This window comes from Stegodyphus dumicola, chromosome X1 (genome assembly GCF_044657685.1).
Source record: "Stegodyphus dumicola isolate Sdum_Otavi_A_Nest chromosome X1, ASM4465768v1".
In the NCBI taxonomy this organism is placed as follows: Eukaryota; Metazoa; Arthropoda; class Arachnida; order Araneae; family Eresidae; genus Stegodyphus; species Stegodyphus dumicola.
In genome coordinates, this window is record NC_140780.1 from 215,150,945 (window position 1) to 215,175,981 (window position 25,037).

Here is a 25,037-nt window from a genome sequence, read left to right on the forward strand (position 1 = left end):
AATTTTCGTAGTATATAAAAAATTCAGAAGAATAAAACAAACCCCCCTAAAATTCACGAAAATCTTTTATGTTTGAAAAATCTCTGAAAATGGCTTAAGATTTGCAAAAAGACATCTCGAAAAGGCGTATTCTGTTCGTAAAATCGTAAGCTCCTGCCTTCCGCTACTGTGTAAGCCTCTTAAGTTTATATGAAATTTTGCATGATGGCAATAGATTTTTCAAAATGAGAATAGTTTCGGAGTTTAAAACGGGAAAACATTTCTTGTATGGTAGTGTATTCCGACTGCAGTGTAACCTGGCTTCCTTGTGGTATAAGAAACCTTTTGTTATTGATGTAGCGCATAGTATGGATGTCGATATTGATATCTTCGTTGGAAATAATACATTGCTTGATCCTGAAATTTATGAGATGTGGCTGTCAGGTCAGCAAGGTAAACTGGAATGTAAACAAGTGCATATCGTATTTTCTGTTGCTTGTCTTCATTAGTTGCATCTGTCTAATATTTGTGCAATTCATAACGGTCACGTTGACATCTTGCCTGTCAACTGTGAGCAATCTCGTGGTGTTTAATTACTCACTAAAAGTTAAAAATATAAAAATAGCCTTTTAAAAAATACTAAAAATATTACTATTTAATCCTAGTTATCCGGTGCACACGGGATTTGGCGACTTTATGATGAGCAGTAAAAACGGGACATTCAAAGAGTGTATATACTATACACTGTATATAATATATATAGTGTATATATACACTATATACATAGACATTCTTTGGGTCATTTTTGGTGCTGGCGATAATTTTCAAAATCGCGCTGAGGCTGCACCGTATACTAGGATTTTACCCTAATGTTTAAGACAGATTGTATACTTGTGCTACAGTTTTGTACCAGTAAAGTGATTCAAGTTTTATATAGCCTTTTACGGTTGATCTTTACATTATGGTAACTTGGCGATTTTTGGCGAAAATTTGGCGACCAACTCTCCGACAGCAACCCTCTATTTTTTTTTTTTCGCCGCCATTTTGTCTTCACGAAGTAAAGACATGTTTCTTTTCTTTTTATCTACTGAACACTTCTTCCAACAATCTACTAGCCGAATTACACTTATGCTAGAAATTTTATCTAACAAAACTGCTTAATCATGACAAATATTCACTGCAAAATTGGGAAAAAGTGCACAATACCATACTCCTTACGCGTTTTTCAAAATAACACATACACATAAACCATGTACACGCCGACTTATTTTTACTTAAAAAAACATCCCAGAATTGCACAAAAATGGCATTGCGCACACTCTTCACTATATCCATGTACACTGCTTTTTTCTCATAGATTAGAAAAATTTCACGAAAATACATGACAATTTTCTGAATCTTTAAACACGGTAAAAAGAACATATATGAAATTACCTGATCGCGAAAAAGTATATACCCTTTCCAAATATGAACATTTCCACATATAAAATAAATAAAATATCCAAAAACTTTTACCTCTAAATCATCTATTATATTATACACGTCACCAATGAATTCATACTGCATTACAAATACTTAGTGTCAAATATTTAAATTATTTCCATGCACGTTTACTTCAACTTAAACGTATACCAAATTCCTACAAACATAAAATTCACAAAATAACTATCATTTAATTAAAATATCACTAAACCATGTACACGTCGACTTATTTTTACTTAAAAAAACATCCCAGAATTGCACAAAAATGGCATTGCGCACACTCTTCACTATATCCATGTACACTGCTTTTTTCTCATAAATTAGAAAAATTTCCCGAAAATGCATAACAATTTTCTGAATCTTTAAACCCGGTAAAAAGAACATATATGAAATTACCTGATCGCGAAAAAGTATATACCCTTTCCAAATATGAACATTTCCCCGTATAAAATAAATAAAATATCCAAAACCTTTTACCTCTACATTATCTATTATATTACAAACTTCACTAACTAATTCATACCGCAAACATTACAAATGATTACAAATACTTAGTGTCAAATATTTAAATTATTTCCATGCACGTTTACGCAAATTACTTTACTTCCACCTTACATTTAGAACAATGCATAAAAATAATATCCTCAAATAATTAAAAATACTAACTTCTTCAGAATTCAAATAACAAATTCTAACTAAACTATTCTTCTTCAGAATCATGATTACGTGTCCGATAAACTTTTCTTATTTCTGTTTCAGGGTCTTTAAAATCATACTTATAGTTCACACCAAGGTACCAGGTAAAATAAATAACTTAATAAAACATCTTTACTTCTATCTCGCACAACCTTAAAGAAACACTTATTACTACCCCTTTCAATCCCACTAAATACCCATTTCGAATTCACTTTAGTTAGTGCCATGGGATCCAAAAATTAACGAACACTGTTTCACACAACACAGAATAAAGCCAAATACAAAATTTCCAGATTTTTTCCCGATTTCCCCCCTCTTCCGATTAAAGAACTGTAATTCGTCTATTAATATCACATGACATTGCCCATGATCTCTCATTTCCCTCACACAAAATAATGCGTAATCGGAACTGAATACTGCTCACATTATTACCAAAGTCACAGGTAGTAACCTTTATCGCCAAACTACCAGTTACCATATTCTAAAGATCAGCCACAATATAATTACACATTATTTTCCATTATGTATTATGCACTTAGAAACAGGAAAACCTGTGCATTTTCAAGCAGGAAGTGTAGTTGTTCCTGAAACTTTAACTATATTGTACAGTGTTATGAAGTACCGATAGTCTTTTCTCTGCAGGTACAATCTCTGCGCTTCTTAAATTTTGCTGCCGTGTTTTTCGTAAATTCTAATGATTTAGCTATGTGTACAGCCACACCAGCTCCATATGTGTATTTAATTCTAGGCCTTGATATTTGCAAAACAGGGTTTCATTCAAATATTTCACAAGCTAGTGATTTACATTACTTATAGTATATTTGTAAGGGATTTTTGGCTAATCTTTGGAATATGGTAACAGGTAACATGGCGACATTTTGGTAAGGCGATAAAGGTTACTAGCTAGGACTTTAGCAGTGTACATGGATTAAGTCAAGAGTGTGTGCAATGCCATTTTTTTGCAATTCTGGGATTTTGTTTAAGTGAAAATAGGTCAACGTGTACATGGATGATACCGTGTATGTGCAATTCTTAAAAACGCGTCAAGCAGTGGGCGATTCTGCACTTTGTCCCAATTTCACACCTAATCTTTGTCATGATTAAGCACTTTTCTTCCAAGTTCTAGCATAAGCGTAATTCGGCTAGCAGATTGTTGGAAAAAAATGTTGAGTAAAAAAAAAAAAAAACATGCCTTTACTTCGTGAAAACAAAATGGCATGCAAACAAAAACTAGCAGGTTGCTGTAGCAGGGTTGGTCGCCAAAAAATCGCCAAGTTACCATAATCTAAAGATTAACTGGATTTTATCCTTCCTCACTTCATGGTGTAAGTAGTAGCAACTATGTGTAGCAATAAGTAGTAGCATCTGTGTGTAGCAATAAGTAGTAGCATCTGTGTGTAGCAATAAGTAGTAGCAACTGGTTCACAGATAGGAGATAGGTGCAGTTGATTTCTTAATTTTCCTATCTTCGAAAAAACACAAATAGCTCTTCAGGTAGCACCTGACTTAAAATATGGTGGATGATAATTTGTCACTATGGAGATTTTGTAGCTAGGTCTCCTTTTTCTCCAGTCCTACTTTGAATGGGTGAGAATGTAAGGAATATTTGTCTTTCACATCATCTGCTTGAGTGATAAGGGATAGGGTACCTGAAGTTTGAATCCTGTTAAGAGCTTAGCTGATTTTTCGTGTTTCCAGTTTTCCCAAAGCCTAATACTCTATGTATGTACCTATGTAATTATGTTATGCAATTAAAAAAGTCTGCAACAGGGGTTGAGTATGGAGTCCAGTATTTGGTATTTTTTCCTGTCAGTATAGATTTCTGAGTATTTCTGATTATCTGCACCCTTGTTTTCAGCATTTGATAAAACTGATGTGGTGTTTTTAATGTTTTTCTAGTGCTCATGTAAGGAGCCAACCCACACATGACCTTATTATTTCCATGCTTAAGTGCACATGAATCTACATGCTTTATATTTAACTACTATTTTGCTGAGCATTATCCACAGTCTGCAATAATGTAAATATCAGCTGTAAATATGTAATATAAAACCATAATAATGTAAATATCTCATAAAATACCACACTTTGTTAAATAATTTTTTTAATTATTATTTATGAACCAAAATATTAGATAAACAAGGATTTTTCACCAATTCACAAAGGTGCCGACTCGTTGACAACTTTTAAGGAGCTGTAAGTAATCTGAAAATACCAGACCAGTTTTTATCCTGTCCACTAAAAAAGAAAATAACAAACTGTGACAGAATTTATTCTTTGCTAACTTTGTAAACTGTCATGATAAATTAATTGAAAAATTTATTTCTTGAAAATTATTACCAATAGTCAATGCACTTGAGATATCTGGATGGAAATCAGAAAATGTTTCACAATTATTTAAGCTAAAACTAAAAACAAGAAGTTATTGTTATGCAGTATCCATCATTATTTAGTTTTTCTTTCCATATGTAGTAATATAAGATGTTAGAATTGCCAGTATTGGGGGTGGACTGAGGGACTTAGCAGTGTTAGACAAGATAAAAATGGAAAATTTAAAGGGTAATTACATATTAGTGAAATCCCTGGCACAGCTTTAGTATTAGTCCTTTTGGGCACGATTAATGAAAAATTGTGACAACCCTGTTATTTATGGTAAACCTAAATACTGAGCTGAAGCATGTGTTGCCATTTCTACCCACATAACTTTGATGAACTTTCCTTCAATGAGTAGTGAATTTTCTTGATCAAAAACACTCACTTAAATTATTGAAAACTGTAAACCCATCTTGCTGTCTTCGGAAAATATGATTTGTTTGCTTAAAAAATTAAAATTTTGCTGGTTTTCTTATTGGGGTTTTGCACAACCCACTTATGCGGTAGTGTTATAAATTTTTATCTATGCATACTAGTGTTGAATGTAATTATTATAAAGTTTAGATATAGTCTTTGCAATCATATAATGTAACTAAACTTTAGTTAGACATTAAGTGAATTATCGCTACGTCTAATGTAACAACTAAATCATGAGAAGGGTGTAAAAGATCCTTTTTTAAAACTAAATAAGAACAGAAGGCACAATTTGTGCTTGCGATTCAGCCAACCACTTATGACAAGATAACTTATAACAATAAAGTTCAAATGCAAAATTTTAATTCGAATAAACTAGTAACCAAAAGCTACACAAATTAATTTAATGTGAAGTTGGCTCAAAACTTAACCAGCATGGAATTCAACTATTGGCAATTGTAATGCAAAACTGAAGACTACAAATCTTATCTTAACTAGTGCCTTAGTAACATGGCCTTGAAAGGCAAAACAAAAGGGAGGAACGCCGCGGCACGCCATGAATTGGAAGTTGATCAGTCAGCACTATCCTTATCTTCAGGGCAGATGTTTTTATTTTATTTGGCTTATAATTCCTTGCTAAATGTAGTATTTCATCTCGATGTACTCCGTCTTTGATATGATTTAAATCAAATTTCTTGTCATTATAATTCGCTTCCGATAGTGAAGAAAGTGACACAGAGGTTATTGAAAACGAAAAAATTTCGATTGACAAATTAGTCGGTATTCTCGACACAGCAATTATAGGACTTCAACAGCGGAACTTTGTAACTGAAGAAGAAATTATGTCTGTTTATAGAATTAAAGAGAAAGTATTATCACATAAAACGAAGCAACTTACATTGAAAGAAATGTTTAATAAAGTAAACAAATAAATATTAAGCTTTTTTTTTTTTTTTTTTTTTTTTTGTAAATTTTGATACCCATTTATCATAATTGTTCTTTATTTCATAAATTACGGTTTCCTATTTTTAATTTTATAATTTCTGTATGCCATCTTACCAGATTTAAACTGATGATCTATAATCCGGAATCGACGAAGTCCCGACAAGTCCGGATTAACGACTTTTGACTGTATTAACATTTGTATCTATTATTACTACTTTATACAGTTAAAAAAAAAAAAAGTGGAAACTTGTAAAGTTTTATCTAAAGATATAAAGGCCATTTTTAAACCTTTATCTTAGGAGAAATAATGCAGATGTGTGAAAGACATTTCGTGTTGTATAAATATAAGTATCTAGTTGCAACGAAAGTTTTCCTGCAAAAACATTCTTAATAAAGTTAGAAAAAAACATGAAAATATTACCTTTAGTGTGGGTAGTAATCACCGCCCAAATCTATGCTTTTCTGCCAACGTTTAGGTAGTTTTTCAAAGTCTTCAGCCCAGAAACATATCAACCTCATTTTGGATGTCCTAATGGAAGATAGCTGCAGCAAGATATAACTGCAAGTGTGAAAAAAAGTAGAAATCCAAAGGATCAATGCCCAGGGCTATATGGGAGGCGAGGCAAAAGATGCCATTCGAGTCCGTATAGTGTCCAGCTGGTGAATGCAGACACATGTGGTCTTGCATTATCTTGATGGAACATTACCTTTTTGCGCCAGAACTCAGTTTGATGTTTTTCCTTGATAGCAGCATCAACTCGGACTAGAGTCTCGCTGTACACCTTACTTTCGAGGCTTTTACCTTTTCCCAGATACTCTTTGTGGATAATACCATGGCAATCCCACCAGATTCAAAACCCCCATTTCATTGCATTCAGTTTAACAAATTTAAAAAACTCCACTCAGCAGCCCTTTTTTTTTTTTTTTTTTTTTTTTTTTTTTTTTTTTTTTAATTCAATACAAGCCACCAGTAACTACTCATTTCAAATTTGTCATGTTTGATTTTCTGGTATGCTATACACATAAGCATTTATTTCAATTATTATGGGATCTTTGATCAACTACCCACATAAATTTATTTCTTTAGATCTGATGTGCTTTATAAATTGATTGGGCTGTTCTTTCGGTAAATAATGTAAAGAATTCTAAAGGCATGAAACTAAAATTATGAATCATGGTCTTTTGAAGTATGTGCTTACCTAATCTTCTTTTTTGCTTTAAATAGTTTGTTGAAGTATAAAAATTATGCTTGAATCTTAATAGCTTTCCTAAAAAATCATATCTCTAAAATCTCTATTTCACTGAGTATCTACATGGAAAAAAATGGAATCCAGCATTTTCTTTGGAGTGGTTAAACATGTATTTTAAAGGTTGTATAGATTATAGTGATGACTGTGTGCATTTAATAATTTTCTTATTCAAATTCTTTTTTGTGTGCTAAATAACAACAGTTTGTTTGATAGTATTTCAACTTCTCCGTGTTTAAAATGAAGATGTTAGCCCTACTATCAAATAAAATTTCGGAACTACTCTTATATATGCCCTCGCTTGGCGACAATTCTCTCTGCCAAAAATATTTTTCGAGAAAAAATATTTTTGGCAAGAAATCAACTTTAAGCCTCAAATGTCTCCAAAAACGCGGTTTTCGCACATGCAAAAACCAGGTTTTGAACACACAATTTAAGCTAAATCCGAAACAAAAAGAAAAAATTTAGATAGCAAAAATGTAAAGTTTCTAACCAAAAAATTTTTGACAAAAATTCATGTACACAGCGATATGTTTTAACTTAAAAAATTATCGCAGAATTTCGCAATTCAGGTAGCGAAGGAATCTACGAACTGCGCACATCTAGCTTATGTAAATTAACATAACAGTAATAAATTTCAAAGAATACCATATACACATCATTCTGTTTAAATTTAAAAAAACGTCTGCGAATTGCACAATCTAGGCATCGCATACTAATCAACAAAATAACTAAAATAAATTTCATGCAAATGAACATGTACACAGCGATATGTTTTAACTTAAAAAATGATCGAAGAATTTTGCAATTCATGCAGCGAAGGAATCTATGAACTGCGCACACCTAACTTATGTAAATTAACATAACAGTAATAAATTTCAAAGAATACCTTATACACAGCGTTCTGTTTAAACTTAAAAAACATCTGTGAATTGCACAATCTAGGCATTGCACACTAATCAACAAAATAACTAAAATAAATTTCATGCAATCAAAAAAAAAAAAAAAAAAAAAGAACAATAACGACAGATATTCATACTAAAAAAACAATGAACATAACATTCTACGAAATAACAACAAGAATAAAATAAAATGCTCTTGCCATGAATGAATGCTTCTTTGAACAGCAGAAATACCAATTTCGAACATCGGCAAAACAATTTCACCACAAATTTATTAAAAGCACCATCTTGCGTTTCAGAACAACGATGGAAAAATATATAAACCACCAAATAAATAAAACACAAAATCGCATTTCCAATTATAAGTAGGCAACATAGCTTTAACATGCCACCACGTAATCTCTATCATATTTATATGACAGCCAGACTCACTATCCACAAAATTGATACCATCTTTCAGAAATAAATGTTCAAAATCTTCTTCTCCTAAATACTTGTAGATTTTCCAACCACCTGGAAAAGTAGTTGTACCAGGCATGCGACTAAAATTTTGCCAACACATCATAAATCACTTAATTACCACACACCACACGAACCAACTAGCAAATCCAAGTTTCCACTTAAAAAGGTTTGCTATAGAAACCAACATCGCCCCCAAAACCATCACAGAACGCTCAGTCGCACCAAATACCAGAGCACAACACATATCGCTGCATTTGGCGACCTGAGGGAGCATACAAGAGTAGTACCAAAGTTTGCAATTTTGTTCTCTACTTTTTACCTTAAAGTCTGTCAAATGTCCATAACAAAAGTATTGAACAGACAAATTTGCATTACATAGCTTTCATCACAAAAAAGAACATCAAATGTTTCAGTTTGATTGAAAATTCAAGACAAAAGATTGAATACAATAATTTGAATAGTTTTTATTTATAATATTTTATTTAATATTCACACGTTATACTTTCTATTTTAAAGGTACAAATAATTTTTGTATAATTCTTTTGTTAATTTGTGCAATATATTTGTGTAAATAATAAGTTTTGGACGCTGTGCATTTCTGTTAATTTTTAATGTAACCATGTTATATTTTTATATAATAGTATCAATTTTGTTCTCAGCTTCAGAAGGAGCTACTATTCTAATCAATGGGTCATTAAAAGAATTTGATATTGACTTCAGCATGCTTCTCAGTGATGTTTTAGATCATTACAGAACATTTCAAATGCTAGAGCGATTATTGCATTATCCAAGACGGTTAACTGAGCAATGGATATTTCAAATTGCTCCTAGTATGCAGCGTATGTTAATTGAAAGGTATTTGTTCATGAATTTAAATTTTTTATCCATTCTTGTAACCCTTCTAACAGTTCTTTAATATTTTATATATGTTTAAACTCAGTAGCAGTTATGTATGAGTGATTCAAAAAAAGAGAATGGATCTTGGATTTACTGGGTTACTCACAGAAATTTAAGGAAAAAAATAAAAGGCCGATCAGCCTAATACTTCATGGAAGGGGGTCATGGAATGAAAAAAAAAATTAGAAATGTGCAAAAATATTTTGTAGGCAGAAAACACCATACGTCCTGCAGAAGGGTCCATAATTTTGCTGTAATCAGAGGTATAAGGTTCCATAGTGTTTTGTGTAGCATCCTAGATGATAACATTGAACTGTGGTAATTTAGCAGTGGGACAACTCAGCATTTATTTAAGAAATCTAAACTTAATTTAGTATCTCTAGATGTCTGCGGCTGTGCATTTGTCTTAAAAAAGAGCAAACTTATCAAATGAAAAGTAAGGTATGAATGGATGCATATCGTCAGAAAAGAGACACATTTCTCATAGACACATGTAGACATTTGATAGGTCTCAATGAATTCCAGCTTAAGAAACTTCACACCACTTTCTTATTGACATGTGGTGTCTATTCATTCATAAAGCTTTTTCCACATACAGATCTGTCAATCTGCCCAAAATAGTAGAAAAACATTAATGGTGTGACTAGGCTTCTTGTTTCCAGTTATACATCCTAGTGTTCAAATTAGCAAGCTGTGTAGTTCTGTATCTTGCATTCATCAAAGTTACTTTGGTTGGATGTTTGTTTAATGCAAGGGTCTATCATATCACCTAGGCCTCACAATCCTCACACTGAGATTTCTCAAGGCCCCAGCATTAAATTGTAATGTTACTCAAGTCAGTGTTATAACTCTGTCACATAAAATTATACTTTTGGGCTAATGCTGGTAGTTTTAGAGCCTCTGTTTTTGCAAGTTCAAAGTTTTTCTGGAATTCTTACACACCCAGCACATTCTTGAAATAGTTATATGAAAATTCAAATTCTGCCTTTGCATTTTGAAGTGTCTCGTATGCAAATATAGGAAAATAACACCTTTCTGACCCCAATAGAATCAATATTTTATTCAGTACAATGTTATATATACTTATTCATAATACTTGTTTACTATTTACATGCACATTAAATCACATAATAGAATACCGACCTTTGTTTTTTGTGGAGACAAGAAAAAGTATTGCCATTCTGCTTTAACTAAATTAGAAACTTGACTGAACTGAAGCGATGCTACACACCCCCCTTCCTAGTGACAGCAATTATGGAACATAGTCTTTAAAGTGACTGGGGAACTTCACATGTCTGCCTGCTCTAGTAGTCTTGGCTTCATGCTGAGTTTCTGAATTTTCTTCAGTGTGCTTGAGTGCAGGTGTTTCCCCAAGTTCTGCTTTTTTGGAATGGGAGTCTTGGAAAGGAATATCAGAATCTTTCACTAGAAAACATGGCTTTAGTCTGTCTATTGAAACTCTTTTAACTTTTCCGTGGATTTCAATATCGAAATACTTATCCGTTCTTGCTCTTACAGGATACGGTTTAGATAGACAGGCTGTAGTGAAGAATTATTAATGCTGTTGTATAGGAATATTGGAGAACAGTTGGAAAGATGTTTAGAAACAAAGACTGTTCTATTTCCATGGTGGTAGTAGGACTTGACTTCATATCTCTTATTATTTTCTGAAGGTTTTGAGAAAATTCAGACTGTTTCATATGAGGTACTGTTGAAAAGAATTCTCCTTTTAATGCTAAAGCGATTCCATGTACAAGCTCTGTGGATGAGCAACCTAAGTCTTCCTTGACTGCAGATCTTATGCCTAAAAGAACAAAAGGCCATGATTTTGATTCGAGTAGATGACATTTGAGGCTTGCTTTTAAAGTTTGGTATTGTCTTTCGATCAGGTCATTTGGCCGTGGATGGTATGCAGTTGTAGTGTTTGTATGAAAACCACGATATTTTCCTATAGCTTGAAAAAGTTGGCTATCAAATTGCCGACCTGGTCAAATGTTATGCGATTCGGAATTCTAAAGCATGAAAACCATAAATCAAAGCTTTAGCAATAGATTCTGCTGGTTGATCTTCTAACGGTACTGCTTTGATCCATCATGTATAACGATCGATGATGGTTAGAAGATATTTGAATCCTTTTTAGGGAGGTAGCGGGCCAAACAGATCTATGTTTAAATGCTGGAATCTGTGTGGAGGTACTTTGCATTTTCCCAAAGATGTCTGTGAACTTTAGATCTTTGGCAAGATAAACATACTCTAGTCCATAGTTTGCAGTCTTTATTCATATTGCAGACTTTAATTCTTGTGGAAGTTGTGACATATCTTATCAGTGTGGTTTGAAATACATTGGACAAAATGAAAGAGCATTAAAGTTTCACATCAAGGAACTTGAATCTTATATCTGAAAAAGCGAAATTAACAAGTCTTCGGTAGCTAATCATAGTTGGAAATTTAATCAGAGTTTTTCTTACTTAGGCTTTGCAAAAAATTATCCAAAAACCTTCTTCCATTGGTGCATTAGATTTTCTTAAAGGTGTTTACATTCATAAAGATTTAACCTTGTTTAGCTTATGACTTTATTTCTAGTCCATTCCTACCTAGTCCTTCTAAAATACTATTAACTTTAATTTTTATTACCATTACTGCCAACAGATAGTGCTACTTTCTCATTCGCTTTACTCCTTTTGGACACAAATACAACTGTGGCTTTCCCTTCGTTTCAGGTTTCTTTACTCCTGATGAAGAGGGATCTGTGCCTTTTTGCCCTAGAAACTGATAGCCTCAACCAAATCTCTGCCATAAGGTTGTTGCTTTGTTTAATTTTCTGCTTTACTTTGGCATGATTCTCTTCTGAAGCTTTACAGATCCTGAGCAAAACATGGTTAAATTACAAAATAAACAAAATACTGTAAAACTTCAAAAATTAGTTTATAAAAAAACAAGCTTTGGCCATTGATGGAAAAGTACTGGTAGACCACAGAGAAAAACATACAAACTGAAAACATTCAATTCCTGAGGAAACTATTTCTAAATTAATTGAGTTTATCAACTCCCTTGGGAGGAGAAAGTCTCATTATCCCTTAAAAAGGCTAAGAAATTATACCTGCCCAAAGAGTTTAACATCACAAAATTACAGGATATGCAAAACGAACAATCCAGTATTATTATAGGATAAATTCAGAGGTATTTTTAATTCTATGTTTAACATCGGATTCAGTTACTTTGTCTTGTACACTTGTAGTAGACAACACTTGTAGTCTTTGTGGTGCATTAAAAGCTGAGATTGATATACTTGACAACATATTAGAAAAACTTGTGAAGCAAAGATTTGTGTTTGCAAGATTAACAGAAGAAAATGGAAGAGAAAAACTTAGTCACCTAAAAAATTTTTAAATTCTTTTCTTTCATTTTTTTTCGGGGGGGGCTTGTTTATAATACAAATTTTGTTAAGTAAAGGATGACAGTTTATGATTGTCTTGTTTTCTTTTGCATTGAATAATAAATAAACAAAAAAAAATATAAAAAACATAAAATAAAAATTCATTTTTCTCAAAATTCCTGTCAGTAGAAATAAATGGTTCTTCCCTCCAGGTCTTCATATATCGCATTCAGTTTTGTCTTATGGGGATCAGACTTTTTGTGTTTTATTTTATAATGCATATAAAATTTTTGGAGATATATGCACCAGAAGACTGTGATTTCATAATCTTTTAAAACTGATTTTTTTTAATTGCCAAAACATAAATACTTGCATCATTTAAATTGTTTATGTAATTGGAAATATATACAGTACAAAGTCCGTAATCCGGACGCCCATTATTCAGAATGATCTATAATCCGAACCTCAAAGCTACAAACTTTTTTTTGTATGCTTTACGCATGCACGTTTAATGTATAACAGACAGTATAAGCTAGGCTAAAATTAAATCTTTACTGATTCTAAGGCATTTCGGTTAATGTTGCAAATTGCGCTGTTCCTTAATCTTCTAATTGGATCCGGCTTATTATTTTTTGCAGACTGTTAGAGCAATTTTATAAAAATTAAGCTTGAACTTTCGATTATGTCAAAAAGAGTTTCCAATTCTGGAGCTGCCAAAGGATCTACAAAGTGAAAGCATGTTTCGATGTCCATCAAACAAAAAGTGGAATTGCTGCAAAAAATGGATAAAAGCATATCTGTCTCAAAATTATGCAAGGAGTATGACATTGGAAAGTCAACTGTATATGACATAAGCAAAAAGGAAAGGGAACTTTTCGAATTTTTTGTGGATTCTGACACCATACATGCCATGAATAACGGAAAAAGGGTTCGTTATGCTAAAAGTGATTATCATGACAAAGTGATGATTGAATGGGTCTGACAGACTCGCAGCGAGGACGTGCCATTGGCAGGTCCAATGCTAATGGCTCAAGCCAAAATATTTCATGAAGAAATGAACTTAAACACTGAGTGCACATATTCGACAGGTTGGTTAACCAAATTTAAAAATTGCCATGGTATAAGACTATTAAAAATTTCAGGTGAAAAAGCTTCAGCTGATACTAAAGTTGCTGAACAATTTGCAGATGAATTCATTTAACTCATTACTAGTGAACAATTATCTCCAGAACAAATTTTCAATGCTGATGAAACTGGTCTTTTCTGGCAATATGTACTGTGAAATACCTTGGCAACCTCTACAGAAAAGGCTCCAACTGGTGTCAAAGATTCCAAAGCGAGACTAACAATTTTACCATACGCAAATGCTGCAGGAACGCACAAGTGCAAACTTTTCGTAATCGGAAAATATGCACGACCTCGAGCATTTAAAGGAGTAACGATTTTTCCCATTATATATCGCGCAAATAAAAGCATGGATGACACAAGCGTTGATGAATGATTGGTTTAAAAATCATTTTATACCCGAGGCTTGGCAACATTTGAATTCAGTTGGTTTACCTGATGACTCAAAAATAATCCTGATTGTTGACAATTGTTCGGTGCATACTTCACTCGAAGTTTTAGTGAAAGATAATGTATCCATATCATTCTTCCCTCCAAATTGTACATCTATCATTCAGCCTATGGATATGGGAATAGTGCACGTGCTGAAATGCAAATATAAAATAGCATTTTTAAAATCTATGTTAAATTTTTTAAACAATGGCAAGACTATTCAAGACTTTTTGAAATTTTTTAGCATAAAATCTGCTGTGTGGAGCATCGCAAGGTCGTAGGAGGATGTGTCTCCAGATACTTTAAAAAGTGCTTGGCATAATTTATGGCCAGCTACCATGTTTTATGGTGAAAACGAAAATGATAGCCACGAATTTGAAGGTTTTCGGACATCACAAACTAAAGGTGAAATTTTCCAGTTACTGGATTTTCTAAAGAAATGTGGAGAAGCAGTAATAAATGAAGATGATATAACAAAAGTTTTTCATTGCAACGACAATGCCCCAATCATCAATCAATCAACAGATGGCTAAATCTGTAGTATGGTTCTAAATCCAGAAAATACCGCTTCCGATAGTGAAGAAAGTGACAGAGAGGTTATTGAAAATGAAAACATTTCGTTTGACAAGTTAGTCTGTATTCTCGACACTGCAATTACAGGACTTGAACAGTGGACCTTTGTAACTGAACAAGAAACGTTCGCGGGATTCGAACCTCAGACCGAACTACCAGTGAAAATGTCTTTTCAATAAATCATTTGCAATGAGGTTCCAGTACAGAGGAGCACTAGAAGGCCCCTGAGGGCAACCCTTGCTAGAATCAATAATTATAGATTGACCATCTTCATTCTCATACACAATCTTTCTTTTATTAAAATAATCTATAATAATGTTTAAAACATTTCTTGGTATCTTTATTTTAAGTAACTTGACAAGGAGCGACGGCCAACGAATAGAGTCAAATGCTCCAGTAACATCAAAAGAGACGGCCACCACATGATCTATCTTTTTATTATCTCTTATAGAAAATAATTGCTCTTTATTTCATAAATTACGGTTTCGTATTTTTAATTGTATAATTTCTGCATGCCATTTTACCAGATTTAAATTGATGATCTATAATTCGGAATCACCGAAGTCCCGACGAGTCTGGATTACGGACTTTGTACTGTATCGACAACCATTGTTGCAAAAACAAAGGCTGGAGAAGGGCTCTTACAGGAATGGTGTATTTGTTACATATATATGTTATACGCACACCCCACTATAACAAACTTCAAAGGATAGGAAATTTGGTTCTTGACATCTGAACTAAAAAGAAAAATCCATTATCCTCATAAAACTTGTAAACATTTTATCATTAATTCCCACCCCCAAAAAACTGATCATTATATCTACTAAAAGAAGTGAAAAATAATAAGGTTTAATTATAATTATTATTTTGTTCAGTTATTAAATTTGTTGGCCATTCCCTTCCAGTTTTGCTATGTGTTAGTCATGTCACATTTCTAATATAAACAGTGGGATACTCAAGTTTCTGAGCAAAAAGTGAAACATAAGCATTTTAAAATTATTTCATTTTTTCTAATGAAAGCTCTTTTAACAACTTTGGCTTTGGTAATGTGAATTCTTTATTAATAGGTTCCAAATTTGGCGATTTATCAACATTTTGGCAATTTTAAGATCAGTCTGTATAGAAAATTTTTATTTTAGAAATCTTGGAATTTTTCAATGATATTTTTTCCATCATTATAGCATTGAAATAATTTCATTAAAATAATGCTAATATATTGAAATTGTATTCAAGAAATAATATTAAAGTGAAACTTTTTATTTTTTGCTATCATTTTATAAAGTGACATTACTTTCCATTTTGGCAACTTAGTATATAATAATTTGAATCTAAAAAATAAACAAGGTAATAAATGCTTAATTTGAACTTTAGCTCAGTTTATGAAACAATTCGTAGCAAAAGCAAAATAGCTATATATTAATTACAGATGCTTTTTAAAAATTTTTTCATAGTAAAAGTTTTTCACATGTAATTATCTCAATACGCATCAATTTTCTCTATAAAATTAATTTTACACTTTTTTCCTCTGATTTTTTTCAACATATTTCTTGCTTTTTGCTGTTACAGAATTGGTAATGGTAAATTTTCTTTAAGATTTTAGACATTGCAACTTGGAAAGTTTAGATGGATTTGAAGGCAAGATTTATAGACCCATGAATCTAGAAGATTTCAGAAAAATGTCTTCATGGTATTAACACCTAATGGATGCATTTTACAGAAAGCTTGTGATGAACTTTTACTTTTTGGAGAATTTTCAAAACAATGGGAACATAATATTTGAATGTTTTACTTACATTCTAGATACTAGAAGTCTTTTTCTTAACATGTTTATCTTCCCTTTGGTGTCTCTACTGTTCACTAGACACAAGCATGGAAGATATCAAAAATGCTTCTAATCTTATCATATGCACAGATATTTATAGAAAGGAATTTTTCTATTAATAAAGAAATTGAAAGCAAACAGTTTAAAATACTCATCTTTTATATCTCAATGCATCATCAGTGGTGGAGCAAGATGGGACATCTGCCCCCTGGCGCATCATCCATGGGATGCCAAATTGATGTTACAAAACTTTAGAATTAAATTTTTTCATTCTTGGCATACAGAAGGGGGTGCAAAACCTTCAGTTGTCCCTGAGCACTGAAAACCCTAGCTACAGCTCTGTGGATCATACACAGGGCTGGTGCTACACATCCCACCTGATGCAATCTCTGTGCCTCCCTAAATTCTAAAAGTTTGCCATTTCTAAATTTTTTTGCTTAGTGTGTTACTAAATTCTAAAAATTCTGCTTACTGGCTCTGTAACCGGCTCTTACCATATATCATTTCGTATTTATTCTGAATGTTCATATTACTAAAGAAATAAAATTAGCACCCTTTTTCCTATACATTCTAAATGCATTTAGTTTTTTAGAATTAACAGAAATCTTTAATTCCAAAAATTCTAAAATGAAGAGAAAATGTATTAAAGAAAGAAACCGAATACATAAAGAAAAAGAAAATTATTCTTTGAAGATATGTACAGTTATTATTATGTAAATTAAGCAGTTGTTTATAATTTCAGCATTTACTATAATTTTCCCTTTTCATTTCTCCTCACTAGAATGAAAGTCATTTAGTTTTTAAACTAAGGTTTTGGGGTCGTTTAATGTCTGAAAAGGCTTCAAATTAAAAAGGTGCACAAAAATTTTCTTTAATGTTGCTACAGAACGTAACTATTTTGTAGCTCTTAATGTTTAGTTATTTTAATATCGTTTAAGAATCAATGTTGTAAATTACATGTATTTTAAACTGTGACATGTTAATATAGTGTGATTTTAATAGGGCTTTTTAACAAATATTTTTTTAATTAAATTTGTAGAATCCCTCACTTTGATTCTACTAAATTAAATGTCAAGGAACCTAGTGAACTGTTAAGCAAATTATCGCTTAGTTCTAAGAACAGCAACCATAAACTCAAGAAGGCTTAATTACCCTTTATTTCAATCAAAATAAAATGAAATGTTGGCCTTTTCTTCGAGCTTGCAACAAAGCCTCCACTCTGGCTTGAACTCAAAAATAAGAAGTAAGAACTAACTATAACTAGCTAAGAGATTTAGTCGAAGCTAACATAGTTGGTCATTAGTTTTAAACTAACTACTGTCTTCTGTAACGAATCATGCTGATTATGATTTTACTTCTCATTTTAACCTATGCCATTTGGCATAAAATCTACCTGCTATTTTACTAATCCTCCAAACTGAGCAATTATGTGACAAAATAAGACATAAAAAAAATCAACATAAAGCTAACTGTTTGTAAATCGTAAATGAAATGTCACTAATCTTCTTTCAAATATGTCCAGCTAATTTATATAAATATTTAATAAATATTCAATGATACCTGATAAATTTTATAAAGTTGATTTTATTTTCAAATTTGTTTTATATTTATGTTTATTAAATTAGGTGTAATAATAATGCATTCTACTTGTGGATTTATTTTATTCTTAGGATGGTATCACAAAAGTGAAGTTCAGGCATAACTAATATCTTTAATTATATTTATTCATTTCTCGATGGGTCCTTTATTTTTTTTCATTAATGGCCCTTGAAAGTGCTTAATTCCCATGTGCAGAATTGTGTACAAACCATGATATATCATGCTTCTGTTCCTTCCCTCATATTATACATTTGTAACTAATTAATTTTATCCATGAAAATATGAAAACACTTAAAATTAATAACAAAAATAATTATGAGCTTAACTTTTACATAACTTTTGAGTATAAAAATAATCTAATTTTCTATTGGTGTGATGCAGATTTCAGGAAAATTTTATACCTACATTTATCCAAAATTAAAACGATTCCATCACTTTCAGTTTTACAATTTATATGAATAAAACCTTATTGATGAAATGCATGAAAGCCTTGGTATCTGAAGTGGTAGAAAATTCATGTTCATGTGTGTTGCATTTTCATCAGCATCAGAAGAAGAATATTCAATGTCAGCATTTCTCATTTTAATTTCTATCACAGACAGTATTTTCATCATGTGGATCTTCACATGTAACAACATTATCATAGCATGTTTGAAAAACTCCTTATCGTATTCTGAGAATATATAAATGCCATTTTCCCCCCAGCCACTTAGAGATAGGTCAATCCTTGTTTTAATATTCAACGCCATCGGCTAGACCAGCATTGATTCAAGACAATAAGGTTTCAAGATTTTCTAAATCAAGAAGTAAGACATTGTAATCGACATGTTTGTTGTACTTCTCCGAAATGCTTAAAACCAACTGCATCCTATAATGATACTTCACACTCTTGATCGTGCCTCTAATATCTGAAAAAAAAAAAAATTCAAAATCTTCACCTTAACATCAACTTTAAGTAGAGCTCTGTCTGACATCTCAATCAGAGAATCTGAATGGTATCTGAAAACCATTTGACATTCTTTGATTTAAAGATCATGTTCACTATATGGTGTCCTAAGATAAGCTTATTTGATCCTCGTTCCTCTAGATTTGGATTTACACCTCTTTTGCAAAGCCATTATTTAGAATGCACAGAAAAATGATGGTGAAGATAAAAGAAAGGTGATGAAGGTGTTTTCCTTTGCAAATGTAATGTGGATCCTACCACTGTAAATGCATGTGATTACTATGAGTTAATAATTTAATTTTAAATGTGTGAGAGTAATTTTTTTTGCTAAAACTTGCAGAAATTCTAGAAAAAGCATGAAAAATTTTGATGGTTTGTTAAATCCAATTTTCATAGACTTAGTGGTTCACTAAAGCAGTATAAAATAACATTAAGTTTATAAAAAATTGGAAAGGATCAGAAAGTTTGTTCGTAATAAGCCAGATTTGGGATAGCAGGTGTATTGTTTATGTATGCTAGTACAGTAAAAAGTTCGTAATCCTGATGTCCATTATCTGGAATGATCTATAATCCAGACCTCAAAGCCACAAACTTTACGCATGCACGTAAAGAATGTGCATACATTACGCATGCGCACGTTGAAAGAAGTGTTTAATAAAGTAAACAAATAAATATTAAGCTTCTTTTTTTTTTTTTTTTTTTTTTTTTTTTTTGTAAAATTTTATATCCTTTAGATAATAATTGCTCTTTATTTCATAAATTATGGTTTCATATTTTTAATTGTATAATTTCTGCATGCCATCTTACCAGATTTAAATTGATGATCTATAATCCAGAATCGCCGAAGTCCTGAAGAGTCAAGATTACAGACTTTGTACTGTATAAAAGTTACTTTTTAGAAATGTATATGAAAAAATTTAAACACTTAGATCTTTATTGTAATTTTTTGCATGCAGTCTGATTAAGGATTTCTCTGGTAGTTTTGATCATACAAAGGTGAAGTTTTTTTTTTAAAATCAACTTGACACTTTTTGTGAACCATGTATATTTTTCATTAAAGATGTGAATGTGACCAAAATTATCGTAATCCGAAAATTTACATTGTTTGATTCATTTTTTTTAACTTGAACCATAAATCTACAGCCAACTGTGTGAAAGAGATATAGTTGAGCTGTCTATTCTAATCACATCTATAAGCATGTAGATATGTTTTAAAAATACATCCATTACTTTATGGATGAGCATAAATCAGCTTTAACTTCTTTAAATTTATTTTCTAAAATTATTTTTATGTGTATGGTTCTAAAAAATAAAATCTCTCATAGCTCAGTTTTAAGGAACCTTTTATATTGTAAAATATCTCAGTGTTAAATGTATTAATTGCTCTTTTATTTTCCTTTGTTTGTTATGCATGCTGTCTTGTTCTTTGCATTTTAGGTATTATGAATTTGATGATACAGTTATCCGAGAATTTCTTGGCAAGAAACTGTCTGCTAGAAATCGAAAAGATCTTGATGATGTCAGTGAGAAAACTGGAATTCAGATTAAAAGTTGCAGAAGACAGGTCTATATATATATATATATATATATCACCTGTTTATATTTTTAATTATTTTGTAAAGAAAATGTTTTATAGTTAGCTTTACCTATGACAATACTAATGATTCCAAAAATCTGTACGTCGTGGGACTAGTGGTTATATGGATTAATGAATTTTGTGCATTATAGTCATGTTTTTCTGAGCTTTGTTTGTATTTTTCTCTAATTTTTATATTAAATCTGAATAGTTTGCATGTAAACAGCTAACTAAAGCATGTTCATGCCTTAGGAATTATTTAACCAATGTTTATTGAAAAGGGAAAACTACCATATTTTTTAAATAAAACAACATACAAAGGAAATAATGTCAGTAAAAGTGAAAAGCATGGTGGTGAGATAAAATAGGGATATTTTATTAGGAGATAGTGATTTTTATAAAAATGCATTAGGGAAATTAATGTTAAAATGCTATATCCACCTATAACTTATATCCATTACTTTAAAAGTGATTTTTATGGACTTTAAGGGACAGAAAAATAAACTTTTTACAGAATCTTGAGCATTAAAGATTTCCCAAATTGAATTCCTGAAGTCATTCTGCAGTTTTGTTCTGTGCTTGTATTTTCCGTTTTTCCGGAAAATTGTGTACTAAACCTATTTTCAAGATTATCCCTATTCACTATCTACTATGTAAACATGCTTGCCCATTGTACAGAATGTAAACAAACCAACTGTGAAATTCAGTATGTTTGGAATAATGTCTAAAAGGATTTGGACAAATTAATTTTTCAGACACATCATATAATTATAAAATTAACTATAGGAAGAAATTCAGAATTATTGATTGACGCATTGTCATAACTGTAGAAAAGTTCTGTTGTATCTTCTTATTATTCCCCCCCCACACACACACACACATCTGTTAACAAATTCCATTAATTGAAAAATTTCACCTTTTGCTTATATTTGAGAATTCATGGCTGTCATCATAATTATGAAAGATGATAACTGGCCATAAATTATGCCAAGCATTTTTTAAAATATCTGCCGAGATGCCCGTCTAAGACCTTGCAATGCTTTACACTCTGAAGATTTTATGTTAAAATACTTTTAAAAATTTCTAATGTTCTTTCAATTCTCCAGAAAAAAAAACGTAGCATAGATTTTAAAATAGCTGTTATATATCTGCATTTCAGCATGTGTAGAACTTCAGTGTCCTCTGCCTGAATAATGGATATGTATAGAGGAAAGAATAAGATCGAAGCATTCCAGTAAGCCTTTTACAAAACTAGAAGTGAAATATGAGCCAACCAGTTATCCATAATAAGGACAAATGTTGGATCATCAGTTAAAAAAAAACAATTTCAAATGTTTCCAAGTCTCTATGAAATGATTTTCAAACCTTTCGTTAATGTTTGTGTCATCGATTCTGTGAATTTGACTGATAAGACGATGCGTAAAATATTTACGCCTTCTAAAATGCTGCTTCAAGTGATGCATTTTTTTGAATTGCAAAATGTTTTTAATTGTGCATTCCTGTAGCATTAGAATATGCATAAATCATTATTCCTGCTTTGGAATCTTCAAATTTGATATTACTTTATAAGGTATTTCTCCCGCCATCTTAGCATGCCTTTGTAGTGTAGTGGTCAGCATGCTCAGCACGTATTCGAGAGGCCTATGGTTTGAGTCCCGGCAAAGGCGTTGCTCATTTTTCATCTCTCCTGCTACGAAATAACCTAATGTCTCTACTGTGGTGCCCGAACTAAAAGGTGGTGAATGACGATTCTTCACCACCAGGATTTGTCGATTGGGTCCCCTAAATCCCCAGTTGCCCTTTAAAAGGGGGAGTATATAAGGTATTTCTCCCGTGTCTGTAACACTTAGCAGACGGGACGCTTAACCGACACTAGTTAGCCGACAGGACATTTAGCTGATACGGACAGTTAGCCGATAGGACATTTAGCCAACATGGACAGTTAGCTGACAGGACACTTAGCCGACAGGACATTTAGCTGACACACAGAATTTGCCATCAGGACATTTAGCCAAGCACAGTTAACTGTCAAGACATTTAGTCAACGGGACACTAAGCTGACAGTGACATTTAGCTGACACGTACCCAATGATTATTTAAATTTACCATCAGTTACAAAAATCTCTCGACTTCTCCATAAGTTCAATATTTAAGTTATTTTTTCCGCCTCTCAGTAAAATTCAGTTTTCAATTCTTGAAGATCTCATATGTGCTTTTAATTATTATGTTGATTTAGCATTGTTTGATGTGTATCGTGCTGTTTGGAGTATATTGGCCAAATTGAAAAAGCGCTGAAATTTCTCGTCAGGGAATATGAATTAAATTTCGAATAGAAAAAGAATATTTTTAACTAAGTATGGTGGTTACTTAATTACATTTTAATGTGGGATCTTCAAAAATTATCCGTAAAGCTTCTTCATTTAATCAACTTTCACATCATTAATAATTTTTCTTGTTTACGTAATGATATTAATTTTCCAATCTTGCTCTTCCAAATGCTTTCAAATTTCTAATAGCTTTATGTTTCATTACTATTTTGCTCATCACATCGTGATACATTCCTTCCCTTAAAAAATCGTTTGTCTCCTCCCACTAATGAAATTTCCTTTCCCTGTCATGAAAAATCTGAATAATGCAATAAAAATTTTTGTTATTCTTGAGTTATACTTTTTTATAGAAACATATGGCAATGAGGGTTAATTTAGCAAATAAATTTTATTTTGTTATTAAAGCTAATTTAAAAAGTGAATTTTTAATACCAGCAAAGGTATAAATTATTTGTGACATCTATAATTTGTTGTTCATGCCACCATCCTTGAGATAATAATTCTGTAACGTTTTATTGACCATGCCTCTCGCTTAAAATACTTATAGCCCTAAACTAGTGTATAATGTTTAATTTAGAAATAAAATATTCTTTAAGGTTTTGTTTTATTCATAACTGAAGCTGCAGAAGGAGGCGGCCACAAACCAAGTAGGGTGGAGCAAAGCGTCAGATCGTGAAAAGTCACCGTAATGTGGTGCTATCTATCGATGCTAGATTTAACTAGATCAGTCGTGTAAATAGATAATATTATGTACTATGTTTTGAAAGACGCGATGTGTAATTTTCAGTATAATATGTTATATTAATGTTTTTCTTATAAAATATAACTTTTCTCAATATCTGTTAAAAATGTATAAATTTTCATTTCATTTTCATTTATTATATTTTTTTTTCTCTTTCATTCCTTCTCTTTCTCGTTTTTGGGTTAGCTACATAGCACTGCGGCCACCTAACAGAAGTAGGTTTGGTTTATGTAATTATGACAAAGCCAGAAGGCTATCTGCCTAAGGGAAGGGATGCCTTCGTGGAGGCCGATCTAAGGAAAACTGGCTCGTATACACGTTACATATGGGGAAAACTAAGGAAACACCCAAACTAAGGACAGTCCATTCGCGGGATTCGAAATTCGGACCGAACTACCAGTGCTCTACGACTTTACCGCTCAGATGCTACTGGGCCTATCAAAAATAGAGTGACCATTTTACTTAATATAGAACTACTCTCTTCCGATAAAAATTGCTTTTTTAGGCTAAACCTTTATAAATGCGTTGCTCGAAAATGTCCCAAACCTGAATACCGAAGTAAGTATTATTTTTGAATTATGCTTTTAAAGGAAATATTGGCCGTTTAGTGTTAGATTAGCATCTCTATTTTATTTTGCTATTAAAAAAGTAATAAAGAGAACTTTCAAGGTTATAGTGACCGAAAAGAGATGTTTAGAAATCATTGTCACCTCATCATCAACCGGCAGTTATTTACCATTCTTAAGATAAAAAATAAGCAACTCCATTAAAATGTCGGAATCAGGCAAACACATTTTTACCTGCTAACTATGGCCATTATTATAAAACTTCAAAAATTAATACTGAGAGAGCTGAATTATTGCATAATTTTTGTTTAGGGAAAAAAAATGATTGTGTATACTATATATATGTAAAGAGAGAGAACTGCAATACTGGGATATATGGTGTTTATCCTGGAGTTCTATCGCCTGATGAGAGAAGAAAGATGATTGTGAGTACATAATATTATATACAAATTAGTTAGGAAAAGAGAAATCTATGTATATTTTTACAGTGAACTAAAACATGCACTATACAATTCCGATAAATCATATTCAAAAGGCTTCTGCACGACCTTAACAC

At 31.9% G+C, this 25,037-nt stretch overlaps 1 protein-coding gene across 4 annotated transcripts in view; it reads left to right on the forward strand.

Annotated features, from left to right (window-relative positions):
- The first annotated feature begins 214 nt into the window (after positions 1 to 214).
- The window catches only part of Fibp (acidic fibroblast growth factor intracellular-binding protein), an 83,962-nt gene continuing 59,139 nt past the window's right edge, over positions 215 to 25,037 (forward strand). For 2 of the 4 annotated variants that reach the window (XM_035358166.2, XM_035358168.2), the window contains exons 1-3: positions 216 to 432; positions 9,160 to 9,355; positions 20,708 to 20,834. In XM_035358166.2, the coding sequence (XP_035214057.1) occupies positions 225 to 432; positions 9,160 to 9,355; positions 20,708 to 20,834 (531 nt within the window). In that variant the 5' untranslated portion in view covers positions 216 to 224. Of the gene's footprint in view, positions 453 to 9,159; positions 9,356 to 20,707; positions 20,835 to 25,037 lie in introns of all 4 variants that reach the window. The other 2 variants (XM_085808442.1, XM_085808443.1) reach the window with 2 other exon arrangements.